The 14,853-nt window shown below is 56.4% G+C and overlaps 1 protein-coding gene and 1 non-coding gene across 2 annotated transcripts in view; one reads left to right on the top strand and one right to left on the bottom strand.

The window, feature by feature from the left end:
* The window catches only part of FANCA (FA complementation group A), a 54,164-nt gene that overhangs the window by 9,399 nt on the left and 29,912 nt on the right, over window positions 1-14,853 (bottom strand). The window contains 11 exon segments of the mRNA XM_045533316.1: window positions 3,059-3,150; window positions 3,152-3,188; window positions 4,706-4,779; window positions 6,004-6,180; window positions 7,423-7,519; window positions 9,520-9,689; window positions 9,782-9,878; window positions 10,141-10,211; window positions 10,696-10,832; window positions 12,026-12,139; window positions 13,691-13,767. Coding sequence (XP_045389272.1) covers window positions 3,059-3,150; window positions 3,152-3,188; window positions 4,706-4,779; window positions 6,004-6,180; window positions 7,423-7,519; window positions 9,520-9,689; window positions 9,782-9,878; window positions 10,141-10,211; window positions 10,696-10,832; window positions 12,026-12,139; window positions 13,691-13,767 — 1,143 coding nt within the window.
* LOC123625522 lies at window positions 5,135-5,236 on the top strand. Its single transcript, XR_006730529.1, has one exon. It is a non-coding gene; the product is annotated as a small nucleolar RNA U13 (small nucleolar RNA).

Raw genomic sequence — 14,853 nt, forward strand, 5'->3', positions numbered from 1 at the left:
AAAATCAATTAATCTAACAATTAGTTATCACTGGAATAAAAGCAAAACCCACATGATTATCTCAATAAATGCAGAAAAAGCACTAACAGAGTTTTATGTCCTTTCATGATAAAAAACACTCAATAAACCAGGAATAGAAGGAACGTCCTCAATCTGATACTGGGTACCTAGGAAAAACCCACTGCTAACATCAGACTTAACGATAGGAGACTGAAAGCTTCTCCCCTAAGGTCAGGAGTGAGACAAGACCTCTCTCTCACCCGCCCTTCCACACTGCACTGGCAGCTCCTGCCAGGGAACCTGAATAAATAAAAGAAAGAAACAGCATCCACATTGCGAAAGACAATTAAACTATCTCTACTCACAGAAGACATGCTCTTATGCGTGGAAAAGCTTAAAGAATCCATTAAAAAAAACTATGAGCTAATAAATGAATTCAGCAAATCAATGTACAAAATCAATGGTATTTCTGTTCATTAGCAACGAATAATCCAAAAATGAAAGTAAGACTTAGTGTAATTAAAATGTCAACATTACCCAGATCGATCTACAGATTAAAGGCATTCCTTACCAGGATCACGAGTGTCTTTGTCAAAATTGACAAGCTGATCCTAAAATTCAGATGGAATTACAAAGGACCCTGAATGGCCAAAATAATATGGAAAAAGAAGAACAAAGTCGGAAGACTCATATTTCGCACTTTCAACACCTACTACAAAGCTACCGTGATCAAATGCTGCACACGGGCCTAGGGCAGACATGGGCCAACGGGAAAGAACTCAGGGCCCAGACGCAACCACGTGGTCGGTCACCTGACCCGGCGCCAGCACCCCTCAGTGTGGAAGGAACAGTCCTTCCCACCCATGGCGCTGAGAAAACTGGACAGCCACATGCAAAAGAATGAAGCTGGACCCCACCACATACAAAATGACTCAAAATGGATCAAAAACGCTAAACCTAAAAAGAGATGAACTAGACTTCATCATAATTTAAAACTTTTGTGCATCAAAGGACACTATCCAGAGGGTGAAAAAACAATTCACAAAATGGGAGAAAATACGTACAAATCATGTGTCTGATAAAACCTTATATCCAGAACCTACAATGAACTTGTTCAGCTCGGTGAGGCCCACACAGTCAGGTGCCACGTAACAGCAGGGTGTTCTGAGAACAGCGTCATCAGGTGCTTCTGTCACTGTGCGAACATCAGCGTCCTCACACAAACCGAGGGCACGCGCTGGGGCTCCCGGGCCGCACGGCTGTCCAGCATGGTGCCGTAGGCCAGTGACACGAGGGACGTATCTGTGCATCTAAGCTCACCCCCACAGAGACACCGTAGAAACACAGTGTCAGACTCTCACGGAACCACCGTGCTTACGTGGCCCAACGCTGACTAAAACGTTATCGATATATGGCGCGTGACTACAACCCCATTTCTACATCAACAAAGGGTGTGAACGGATACTTCTCCAGAGACGACATGCACACGGCCAATACGCCACGAAAAGATGCTCGTATCATTCACTGTCAGGGAGGCGCAAATGAAAACCACAGTGAAGCAGCTGTTATCAAAAAGTCAGTAACAACAAGCGATCTGGAGAAACCGGAACCGTCCGCACTGCTGGTGTGGAAACGAGGCTGGCTGGGCTGCAGAGAGCTGCTGTGTCACCCAGCAACTCCAGGCCTGTGAATACGCCCGAGAAAAACGAACACATAGGCCCCCACAAAACCTGTAAACGAATGTTCACAGCAGCATTATCCATGACATCCAGAAAGTGGAAACAACCCAAATGTCCGTCAACAAACGAATGGATAAACCAAGTGTGGTAAACATCCTTCCAGCAGGATCTGTTGCATGTTCTGATACAACATGGATGAAGCTCAGACGTGTTGCTCAGTCAGAGAAGGCACACACATGTTGTATGATTCCACTGACATGAACAGTCCCAAACAGGCAAATCCACAGACAGAAAGCAGAGTCGGGGGTGCCAGCGGCCGGGCCATGCAGAGGGAGGAAGGCGCACACACTTGCCCACCCTTACGGAGCTGCTCCCACGCCCCCAGGGGACAGAGGCGTCGGCTGCGATTTTGCTCCCAGCCACCACGCACCAGCGGGAAGAACTTTCCACACTGCTGGCTGTGCTGAAACGTAGCCTTCATGCAGGAAGGAGACCTCGCACGGTGAGCTGAGAGAACCGACTGCGGACGCTCACGTCCCTGGGTCCCTGCGGAGAACACAGGGTGGTGGGGAAACAAAGCCTCCTTCCTGGACTGCCTCCAGCAGTGATTTGCCTGGACAGAGTTTCTTAGACTGTGACAGCAGAACTCATTTTCAGTGATGCAGGTAATATGCTGCATCCCCTGAGCCTGTGGAAAATGGAGCCTCTCTCAGCCTCGATGCAGGACAAGTACCCCTAATCGGAAATGCGTGGAGTCAGCAGTGCTTTGGATTCATTTTTTTTTTTTTGATTTTGGAATATCTGCATTATACTTAACAGTTTAGCATCCCTAATCCAAAAATCCAAAATGCTCTAATGAGCATTTGAGTGTCCCATCAGTGCTCAAAAACCTTCAGTATCTGCAGCATTTCAGACTGGGGATGTTCGACCTGCAACCAGCCAGCCAGTCGCTCCGAGTCAGCGCAAGTGGTGCCTGCGGTCACCAACCGGAGCCCTGGGGGCAGAGACAGCCGCAGACAACCCGGACGGGGCAGAGAACGGCTCCCAGCCAGCCCAGCCCACACGCAGGCTGCGAGGGCTGCTGCCCTGAGGACTCTGAGGGTCCACGTGACACTCCCACCCTTGCCAGACCATGTTCCATTCTTCACCTTTGCCAGCCTGAGTGTCAGGTGACAAATCAGAAAGACACAGCTGCTGCTCCTGGCAAACCTATGTGCATAAAGAAACCACTGACCCACGAAGCGTGGACAGACTCACGCCTTGAATAGACTCAGGCTTGGGGTGCTTTGTACAAAACAGTCAGACCGAGAGAAATGAAACTGCATTCTCAGAACCACCGTGATTAACAGCAAGACGTTTCCGGCACCTGCAGTGCTCACCTCTGGCAGGAGTCCATCAGCACGTCGACAAGGACCGCGCACGCCACCTCCAGGTCCCCGTCACAGCCCCCCGCGGTGGCAGGCGCAGGGAGGGTAGCGCTCACGGATCGCCCACTGGTGGAAGTCCTCCCTGCAACACGGAACCCCGCGTGAGCAGTTCTGACATGCTCCATGCCAGGGTCTCTGTAACCTGGGCAGAAGCCCCGCACTGAGGAGCACACAGCACTCGTGACTGCCGGGCACATGGCAGGGTGCGGCCCCTCTCTCCGCAGGACACGGTGCCTGGTCGTCTCAGGGCGACTGATCGAAACCCATGCAGGTGCCACTCCGCCGGGGGACTGCTGGCCACACAGCTGATGGGCTTGGGGAACAGGGGCCACTGCACAAACACAGGCCAACATGTCACCCCAGGGCGTCTGAACCCCCAGGTCCACCACGGGGAGGTGCAGGTGAGTGGGAGCCGCTGAGCGGACAGCTGTGTGCACAGGCTGGGAGGCCTCAGGGACACACTGACTGCTAACAGCACAGACCCATCGACACTGGGACCCACTTGTGTAGAAAGAGCCAAACCCAAGTGAAATATCTCCACACAAGCACTCGGGCCACGGAGCAAGTGCTTTATCCACATTGTCCAGAATTTGTACGGAATCCACCCGAGTATTGCTTGTGCAATGAAAAACGGAAATCCAGGAACACCCTGGACACAGTTTCAGCATCGCTTCTGCTCCCTCCTCTCCCCCAGCGTCCCTGGGCTCCATGAGAGACGAGAGACGGACACCGCCTGACACCGCCCACGCGGAGGCGGCACTGGTGTGGCTCACTGGGCACAGCCTGAGTGTGAACAGACCCCCTTTGCTGGTGCCCTTCCTGCTGCCCGGCGTCTCCACTTCCCAGCACTGTGTGTTCCCTGTGAACCGCACGCCGTCAGCGTGGGAAGCCCCACACACGCCTGGGGCTCTCGGGCTGAGAGGGGCGCGGGGGTGGGGACCAGGGCTGACGGTGGCCTGAGGCCGGCTGTGACAAGCTCTCTCCACATCTGTGGGGACGTTTCCCTCCCTGACCTCCGCCCTGGACCCAGAGGCCTCTCAGCTGCCCACTCGCGAGCCCAGAGCAGCACGTCTGACCCTCTGGTGTGGCAGTCTTCAGCCCAAGACCCTCGGGGCTCAGTCCTTCCAGCACTGCTTCTTGGTGCTCCTCCGCAAAGCCCACCCCCTCCCCAGAGCCTGCACACGCCCCCTCTGCTCCCACCTGGCCTCTCGCCCTACACAGCCCTGCCTGAGGGCCGGGCACCCCCCTGCCTCTCGTCCAGGTCCACGGGCCAACCCGCTGGTGGCTGGGACCACACGCCGGCCCACGGTTCCTCGACAAGAGCCCAGTCAGGGCCGGGTGCGGTCCCAGCCCCCGTCTGCACGAAGGCCCCATATGGGCAGGCCTGTCCCTTTCCCTCTGCTCCCCTAGCTTCTAGACTATTCTAGAAGTGTCTGGCACCTGGTAGGAGCTCAACAAATGTTTCTTAAATAAAACAATGAACAACTGAAATTGTACCAAAAGTTACACAGTTGAACCAGACATTAAAACGAGGATATAATGACAAAATGCAGGTTATAAGACAATGCATTCTGAAGGGCAGCTCCTGTCAACACTGACCTCTCTGGGTCTGAAAGCGTGTCGGCTTCGGGCTGCACCTCCAGTTCCAGCCGCAACCAGTCCCTGTAAGTCAACTGAGAGACAAGGAGCGACTTACACGCGTGCACGAACCTAGTCAGATTCACGGACACGGTGTTATTTCGTCTCACGAGGTCCCTGTTCCTCTGTTATCCTGTTACAGCGAAGCTGCAGCTGCAGGAGTCTCACAGCAAGAACACTAACCTGACTTCGCCAAGAATAATTTACATTCTTCTAGAATAATTCCCATTCTTATGCCGTTTCCCTAGCATGAACCCACTCCAGCACAAAGACGGTGGCACTGTGACACTTCTTTGCAAGCATGAAAAGGGCATTTTTATGAAAGGCATCTCACAGCGGCCCGAGAAGGCCCTGCTGGCCGCGACTGCTGAGATCACACCCTCACTCTGCACCCCCTGGGTGTGCGAGAAGGTGCTGACAGGTTTCACATGCCTGTACGAGATGTGCCTCCCTCAAACCTGGTCACGGACTTGGTGCCTTACCCGTGCGATATGGAAGAAAAAACTAAAAAAAAGGGGGAAAAATCGGATTCTCCAGCTTGAGCGTCATCGCCCGGTTTCAGTAGTTGACCTGCAGCAGCTGCAAGCTGTTCCCTTCGGGTCAGCTCAGCAGCACAGGAAGGGGAAGAACCAAACAGATCTTGAGGCCAGAAACATGCCTTGAATATTCACGGCGGCATGTTTCTTGTTTGAAAATTCTTAGAACAGTTCCACAAATCCACGTGGACTGGCCTCAGAACCTCACACTATGTGAAAAGCACAAACACAGAAACACATGTGCGGTGCTCTCCATTTGCTAAGGGCCACGGCCACACACCCTGCTGGGGACACACGTCCGTGCACACGGAGGCAGGACGGCCCCAGGGTGGCTGCCCCGCTCACCCTCCCCGGGCCGCACAGCTCCACCCCTGCATGACTGATACCACTGGCCGCAACAGAACGAAAAAAATGTGATAAAATGATTTTGAGATTTTTTTTTCTAGAGACCAAACCACCAAACGTCCTAGGAAGCAGCCGGTACCACGGGCACGTTGGTGGCAGCCGCCCCGGGCAGGCAGCACAGAGAAGCCAAGTCACCTTGTGCAGCCGGGCAGACCCGTTTTTAAAAGTTACTCTTGGAAGAAACTGGGTAAAGCGTGGCAGGGTCTTTCTGTGGTATTTCTTAACCGCTGCACAGGGGCCACAGGGATCCCAGAGAAGACTTCACCTGTGGGGGACAGGGCTCACAGGGACCCAGCATCACGGTCGGGCGGGACCTACGTGCAAGTCTCTCTCCTTCAGCAGCTCCTGGAAGGTGCTCTGTCTCCACAGCAAGAGCGTGGCTCCCCGCCAGTCCGCAGGCGCAAGGCACGTGGGACTCCAGGGAGGGCCCGCTGTGTCCTCCTGGGAGGGAAGTTCTCGGCTCTCCGGGAACAATCTGAGCACGAGGAACTGAAACTGAAACAGAGACACAGCGATGCCTCACTCTGCCAGTCCCACTGCGAGAGGCCGGAAACAGCCCATCCGCAGGGCACCTGACCACTGCCTGGGGTGACAGGTCTAGAGTAGGACTGTGGGTCGGAGCTGACCCAAGGGTGTGGCCGCTGCAGGTCTGCGGTAGCAGAACCACCTGTTCCTGGGTGTTTCCACTACAAAGCGTGACAACAGGGCCAGTGACGCGCTTTATCAATTACATCACACTAATTTGCGTGTCTCTGCTTATTAGGGAGATCAGACTTTCTTCCTGCGCAAACACACCGAGTCGAGGGTGCTCAAGGGACCACGGGCCCTGGCCGTGAGGCGAAGCCAGGGCGAGGGTGCCGGGTCTCTCCTAACCTCCCTCCACGCTTTCTTCACTAAGTTCCTCAAAGTAACTGGCTGGGAAGTGCAGGTGCACCCTGGACCCCGGGGCTGCGCCCGGTGCTGACTCAATTTATCTGGACAGGGCCGGGAATCTGTACTTTAACAAGCTTCTCCGTTGAATCTAGTGTGAAACCTGCAATTGAAACCACTATTTTATACACAACAGATGTACAAAACTCTACAAAAGGGTATCACTGGTTTACGTTGTAACTGTACCTTCACTTTTGACATTTAGAGTTTCTAATACTCATCCTGCACTCACTAGATGAAAGGAGTTAGAACTCTTCTTTAAATGGAAACATACTTTTTACGAATACTTGTCTTTTAATTTATCTATCTAGGCTGGGCGTGGTGGCTCACGCCTGTAATCCCAGCACTCTGGCAGGCGGAGGCGGGAGGACGTGTTGAGCTCAGGAGTTCGAGACCAGCCTGAGCAAGAGCGAGACCCCATCTCTACTAAAAATAGAAAAATTAGTCGGGCATCATGGTGGCACCTGTACTCCCAGCTACTCGGGAGGCTGAGGCAGGAGGATCACTTGAGCCCAGGAGTTTGAGGCTGCAGTGAGCTATGATGACATCACTGCATTCTAGCCCAAGCGACAGACACTCTGTCTCAAAAAAACAAAAAAATTACCTATTCTATAAATATCAGTATCTATTTCTTTTAAAAAGGGGGCATGCTTATCACCTTGCAGCCCCAACTGAAACTGGAACAGGAAGAAAAGGCGGAGACAGACAGGGCGATCAAGCCGCGCACCCAGGCGAGAGCTGGGGTAGCGAAGACCTCTGTCCGTTTGGTGAAGAGAAAAATGGGCAACAGGAACCTAGCGGACCTACCTTTTTTATGAGGCCCGGAGGTAAACAACTGCACAAAATATCACGTGACTGGGAAGAAAATTTGCACAAAGAATAGGAAATGGCCGCTGTACAAAATCTGAAAATAGAAAAATAATATACAAATGTGACCCACATAGAATGAAACATGAAGGAAAGTTAAGTGTGACTTTCACAGAATGAGTTTAGTGCACCCTGAGCCACGTGGTCCCGGCGTCAGTGCTGGGTTTGGAGAGCCTTCCTGCAGCCTCCCGGGCTCACCCAGGGCAGCCTCCCGAGCCACGCTGCAGACAGACACGCGGCAACACACGAGCAGGGGGCCGTGGGCAACACAGGTTTGTTTCTGCACACGTGTGGAGAACGCCCAGAAGCGGAAGGAACGGGGGGTGTGGCCAGGCTCCGAGTGGTGGGCAGGAGGCTCGTGAGCGGCACAGACCCTCTTGCCAAGGGTGTCATGTACAGCGATGTAAAAGGAAGGTGACAGAACTGCACAGAACACATGCTCGCTCCGCACGGCCCCTGCGCAAGGATGACACGGAGAGAAACGCACGGAGAGAAACATGTTTCTGAGATGATCCCGTGTTCGTGGAGAGTGTGAACGTGGGGCAGCGTCACCCACAGGACAGGCTGTGGAGCTGGGTGAGGACGAGTGGGGACAGAACTGACCCTGGGGCCCCGGGAAGCTGAGGCAGGTGACAGGGACGGTGCCACCAGGTCCGCGCAGGCAGCCCCTCAGCCTCTCCCAATGTGCCGGCAGGAAACACGATGGCCCGAGCACCAGCCGAAGGGGAAACAAGACAATCCACATGGGAGGAAGCGGCAGAGGGACAGTCGGCCCCCACTCGTGACCAGGGAACGTCAGAGTGACAGTCCTCAAGGCCAAGGTGACATGCGCATGACCACTCCCAGCACAGTCACTGCTGCGACACTCTAGTGTCCTGGGGTGTCTTTCGCAAACACAAATGTGCCTTTTACTGCCTTCCCCTCTCAGGTGAGAGGCGGTGGGAGACACACAGCACAGCTCCTTGCTCTTTCTAACTGCACACCCACGTCCAGAGGCCCCTTTCCTTCCGTCCCCCGTTGCTGGTGACGTCCCTCCACAGCTGCCAACCTCGACATGCGGCTGACTTGTCACCACGGCAAGGAGGCAGACGTCCAGCACTGGGTGTTCTGGGCTCCGGGGCCGGCGAGGCACCCAGGGCTGCTGCTCACGGGCCATGGGTGCCGCCGAGTGCCCAGGAGGGGCCGAGCGCCTGCTGATGAGTCCACGTGTGGTGGCCAGGCAAGCTGCACGGCTGTCACCCGCGTGTACACTCCCTGCACCTTTTCTCAGACAGCCCCGTCGGTGCCTCCACCCAGACCCTGTCCTAACGCCAACTGCCCACTCGGCCCCACAGCGTCTCTTGGCCATTGTGACGCTGCTCTTGGCCCAACCTGGGCTTAGCTCTGCCCAAGGAGCCCGGGAGCCAGCCCAGTCCCAGCTACCAGCTCCCGCCAGTCTCCGGCCTCTGTCGGGCTGCAGCGAGCCCATCCCCCACCCCGCACTCAGCTCGGCCCGGCGAGCTGTCGCTGCCCTGAGGAGAAGGGGCGGGGGCGGGGGCAGGACTCGAGCAGCCGCGCCCAGTGAACATGTGTGGACTAACACACAGGGGAGCGTGTACTGACACACACCAGAAGGACGAGCGTCTCAAAACCCTTCAGCTTACTTTTTGGCTGTGTGGTTCCCTTGGGGTCCACCCTAGGAAGACACACTGCGCGGCAGAAACCCAACCGCAGGGAACCAGTTCAACCCACGGCCAGACGACCCCAGGACAGAAGCAGCTCCCAGGTCGCAGGGGGCCATCAATGGCGTGGAAGGACGTTTGCGATCTGTTATGACTTTCAGTAACGTTAACTTCAGCAGTTTAGTGCAGTAGTCTGACCCCATTTTTATACACAGAGAAACAAACGTGCACAGCACACATGGAGTCCCAGAGGATGTACACTAAACGCTAACAAGGGACTCCCTGGGCTGGCGTGGTTTTCTGCACGCCTGTGTTCTCCAACTGTACCCAGGGACGGGCGTGACCCGTCGGGCGAGAGGAGCGGGCGGGGCTTTACCTCAGGCAGAAGAGCGAGGACTCCCGCGTCCGGCAGCTCAGGAGGCCCTCGAGCAGGTCGGGGAAGGGAAGGCCCCCGGCAGGGGCAGGAGGGAGCGCAGAGCCGGGCTCCCCCAGGTGCACGGCCAGGGCGGCCAAGCCCAGCACGTGGGAGGCACTCAGGCTCGGGCCCTGGAAGGAGAACGAGGGCGGGTGGCAGAGCGGACAGGCCGCCTGGCCGCACGGTCCCAGGCACTGCGGACAGGCCGGAGGCAGGTGCCTACCTGGAGGCGGAGCAGCTGGCAGAGCCGGGAGAGCACCGCTGGCAGCACGGAGCACCCACACACGGTCCTCACGAACAGGGTGGCCCAGGGGCCCTGCCTGCAGGGACAGCCCCGCACTGTCAGCGCCGGCCCCCCTCGGCCCTGCACGCGCCCCAGCGCACAGCCCAGGCACAGGCGCCCCAGCAAGAAGCCAGGTCGTTCCCATGACAACCAGCTTCTGCGGTGACTCTCCACCCCTGCCGCGTCCCCACCTGGGGGACTGGGCGCTGCTGTCTCCTCCTGCCGGGCCCGGGGTCCCAGCACAGCAGGAAGAGGCACCAGGGCAGGCCGAGCCGCCCAGGGAGACGCTGAGCCTTTACCTCTCTGGGGGCGCGAAGCTGGAGGCCGCCAGGAGGTTCTGACAGAAGGAAGTCAGCAGGAGGTCCGCCACCTGCAGAGACACGGCCCTGAGACGCTTCCCACGGACCAACGCGGAGTGACCCAACGTCCGTTCACACCTCGGACACCGCGACTGCTTCGCGGACAGGACCGAGACCGGCTTGCGTTTGGAGAGAAAACAACAACGTCGGGACCAAGGACCCTCCCCAGATCCCAGGACTAGGACAGGCCGACTGTCACGACGCCCTCTCCAGTCACAAAACATTACACTAGTGAGCAGGATCAGCACGTCTGTAAGAGCCAAAAACACAATTTTAGGCTTTGGGGCTGCAATGGCTGTGTCGCATATTCTTCACCGACGATGTGAAGAGAGCTCTCCACACACAGAAAGGCTGGGGCACGACGGACCACCCAGGCGGTGGACAGCTGATCTCAACACGCAGTTCACCGAGCAAAACACACACGCACCAAGCACACGGCACAGCTGGTGCTTCGCCATGATCTGAGACGCCGCACTCGAAGGCGCTCACACCCACCTCCTGCTCCTGCTGCCCGAGTCTCGCAGAGACGGCGCTGAGCCGGCCCTCTGATGTCTCGCGGCTGCCGTCGTCCTTACCGCGACGCAAGGCCGCGCCCAGTCTGTCAGAGATCACTGCCATCTGAGCGGACACGACTGCAGAGGACACGTGAGTTGGACACGGGAACGTGGATGGACAGGTGCGGGGGCGGGACCCGCGGGGAGCCCCGGCCGCCCTCCAGGTGCGACTCTCTCCCCCACCCTGAGCTGCTGTCGGGCAGCGGCGGGGACAGCGTGTCTCCACGTTGCAGGGGGCCGTGCCAACGCCGGGAGGCTGCAGACCTGAGATGCGCGGCAGGTGCTGGCGGCAGAACGGGGCCTGGCGTCCCCCGCTGCTCTTCCCCGACCCCCTGGGGCAGCACACCCTTCACCAGTACGAGCCCCCCCCCACCCGTTGTCTTCCCGTCCGAAGCCCCCGGCCAACTCCCCCAGTGCCGTGCATCTGTCTGAGCACACGCAGAGGCTCCACGCCTGCCGCGGCCTCCGGGACACCAGCTCTCCAGACACGACACGTGGGCCCGGCTACGCCACTCAAACGTGAGAATCGCTGTTGGTTTTAGAGACAGGGCAGCTCTGACATTTATCAATCTTTTGACTAGACACTGGAACTTTGCCTCAACATCCCCAAACACCACATTCTGTGCAAGCACCACCTCAAAACGGGCTGCTGGCGACATTCTTGGCTTGGCAGGAGCCGGGGTCATGTCTGAGACGCCCCTCCAGCCGGGACAGCCACGCTAAGGAAGCTGTGCCCGTGTTTCCTCCATGAGACTCTCAGTCTGGGTTTGAATGAAATCAATTCGTAATAAATATAAAACTACCGTAGCTACTCAGTAAAAATAAGTCTGACTTATTTTAGATTCCGAGTGTATCGTGATGAAAATCTGGAAGTGCATCACTGCTGTGGAATGGCAAGTGCTCTCAGCTGGCGTCTGACTGCAGGCCACACCCGCACTTCCTGTGTCACGGGACGGTCACACGGCAGCAGGGTCACAGGGTGAGACCCAATGTGTGCGACGTCACACCCGCTGAGGCAGCGAGGATGAGGAAGAAAGCCACAAGTCCTCCTAATTTCTCTCTCCTTTCTCCATCATCCACCCTACTCAGATGCCAAACAGCAGAACATCCATCTTCTGCCAGGGCGTTGGGACAGCTCGGGTGGGACCCGTGCCCGCCGTCTCTGAAGGAAGGCAGCGCCTCCAACACGCGTCAGCCCCCAGTCAAGGTTAAGCCCACAGGCTGGCCCGCACCCCACCCACAGGCGCACACACTCAGACACCTGCACGCACCGTCGTAGCGGTCGGGGTCTCTCATGCAGGCTCTGAGTTCTCCCAGCGCAGCCGCGAGCCGCCCCAGGGCCTCCTCAGCACCGCCGGGCTCTGCCCTCGATCCTGGCGCTGCATCTGGGGGGGCAATTTTAGCAGTTAGGCCACACGGGAAACACACTCAACAGGACTCTTCATTACGAAAAGGGAAACCGCACCCAGCTGAATACGGACTGTTCATTCCCACGCGGATGGGGCGCTGAGCCTAGGGGAGGCATCCACTCCCCTCTCTGATGGTGGATGCCGTCATTTCAGAAACTAAAACTTTTGTGACGCCTAAGGGAAAACAGTTCTGCGTGCAGCATCACCACAACCGTGCAAAGCTCAGCCGGAGGGTGAGGGCTGGGCAGGCCGGGGCAGAACCACACAGCAGGGTTTGGCGCTTGTTCCTTGCTCTGCTGAGGACACGGTCACACTGTTTTCACAACAGTATGTGACACAAGACGGAGACTCAGCATGCGAGGCAGTGACCAGTGTGCAACAAACGTTAGTAAACATTGATTTACTGTAGAAAGACTAGACCTGACTGCATACTTGCAGAAGATACTGGTTTAAGCCTCCAACATACCATTTTCAACATAACAAGGAAGATACACCACATGTTACAAGAGCAAAACAAGTTCACGTTCTGGGGCTGCGGAGACACAAGCATAAAAACCTACCACAGCACACACGGGTCTCACCCCAAATGAAATCCGAACCCACAGGCTCTAGGGTTCTGCTCCTAAGCTCTATCAGACAAATCACGAGAAAAACACACTGCAAGTCCCCAAAACTAGGACGGAGGAGTTAGGAAGGCCCAGGGGATGAGGAGCTCCTCCTCCTCCTCGACATCCCAGCGCAGCCCTGAGCTGCTCCAGCGCTGGTCCAGGCGGGAGCCCAGGGACCTTCACTCTCTGCCCAACAAAGTCCAGGGTCTCCATGGTGGTTGGAAATTTTCTAAGCTTGTGAAACGAGGGATTTTGGCAAACAGAACTGGAAAACAGGGCTATGGTTAGAAAAGTCCCACTTAGCCTACCCGGCCGCACAGATGTCAAACACAAACACGGCTTCAACGGGGGCCAGGCCCCTCCTGACAGCCTCTCGCTGCTGCCCTGGTGAGTCGGGGCCCCGGGCACCAGGAGGGAAGTGTGGCAAGCACAGCTGCCCCAAGCGTGGGCCTGGCACGGATTCAGTTCCACAGACCTGACCTCACCTGCATCGTCGGTCCCTAAAGAACCTGGCTCACGCTGCTCACGGAACGGCCTGGACGGTCAGAAAGCGACGCGCCCACCCCACGGCCACACACGTCAGCACAGAGGCCGCGGCCGGGAGGGCACCTGGACCTCGGAGTGAGGCACGGACGGGCACCCAGGAGGCACATCCCGGCCTCGGCCAGGCACAGACAGAGACGGCGGGTCATGAAGTGGGACTCTGCGCTGCACACAGCACATGCTACAAAGTGACTTCGCAGGACCTGCAAGGACAGCGGCCCGAGCAGCCCCTCCCGCACCAAGACTGGCCTGTGCTGTCAGGGCGGGGACCCCCTGCAGCCCGGGGACCCCCTGAAGCCCGGACACCGGCCCAGCCGGCGCCACCTCACACGCCAGCCCACGGTCAGGGAGCCACAGGTGCAGCCGCGAAACTTACTTTCTGGAGTCTTCTCTGCAGCGGCGGAGCAGGCGTGGCAGTAGGCAGAGTACACAGACGGGGGGATCTTATCTGCTCTGGGTCGAAGGAAACAATAAAATCACGTCAACTATGACTCGAATTAATTCTGAAATTTACAATTCCAAAAATTATTACAAAGTAAAAATATATTCAGTTTGAATAAGTTATATTAATATAACAGTGTGTGGTATTGCACAACATGGTCCTATTTTAAGGGAAAAAACCATATATATGATTAAAAATGTCCATATATTGATTTAAATGGTACTGTTTCAGAAAGAGTCATGTTAATCACATATTACTATCTAGGAGATTGGACTTTTAAACACACCACTGGGCAGTGGGATTACAAATTATTTTTATTTATCTCATTCAATGTTTGATAATTTCCTAATTTGAAAACTGAATTTATATTACTTTTAACGAATAACACTAAAAACACACTCAATGTCATTGAAAACCTGCAGAATTGTAAACGCAAAGTCCTGGAACAAGGACACGGGCATCCGAGCGGCTGCAGCTGGGGCAGGAGCCAGGACCGGCCCCCGAGGGGCAGGACGCCGTGCGCAGCAGGGCCGGCAGGCCCCTCCTTCAGGGCAGGTCACGAAGCCACCGCGTGTGGGGGACACAGCAGCCCCCAGCGCACATGGGTGGTCACATGGCACCAGAGACCACGGTGACGGCACTGCGCTCAGAAGGGCAGAGCGGAGGGCACAGCACGCACGTCCTGGTGAGACCACCGGGCCTGTCCCCAAGCCGCCCTGCACGCCGACAGCAGCCAGACACAGAGAAGAAGGAGCACGCGGCTGTGCTGCAGGCGAAAGCCCCGTCAGAACTCAGGCAGAAGCTCTCACTGCCGGGGAGAGGCAGACCGCACACCGCGTCCCGCTCTGGGGATTAAAGCTACAGCTTAACACACAAAAACCAACCAAGGAAAAGCAAATCCACATAAACAGAGATACTAACAGCAGCTTGAGACACCACTGAGGCTGTCAGAGAGGCGGGACGCAGCACTGCAGCCGTGACACCTCTGAGGCAGACAGCCACCAAGGACAGACACTCCGACAGCAGAAGCGGAAAAGCCAATCAAACGAGTGGCAGGTAAAGTGACGAAATCTGCCGGGAAGGAGGGAGAAGGGAGG

This window comes from Lemur catta, chromosome 20, assembly GCF_020740605.2.
Source record: "Lemur catta isolate mLemCat1 chromosome 20, mLemCat1.pri, whole genome shotgun sequence".
NCBI classification, from domain to species: domain Eukaryota; kingdom Metazoa; phylum Chordata; class Mammalia; order Primates; family Lemuridae; genus Lemur; species Lemur catta.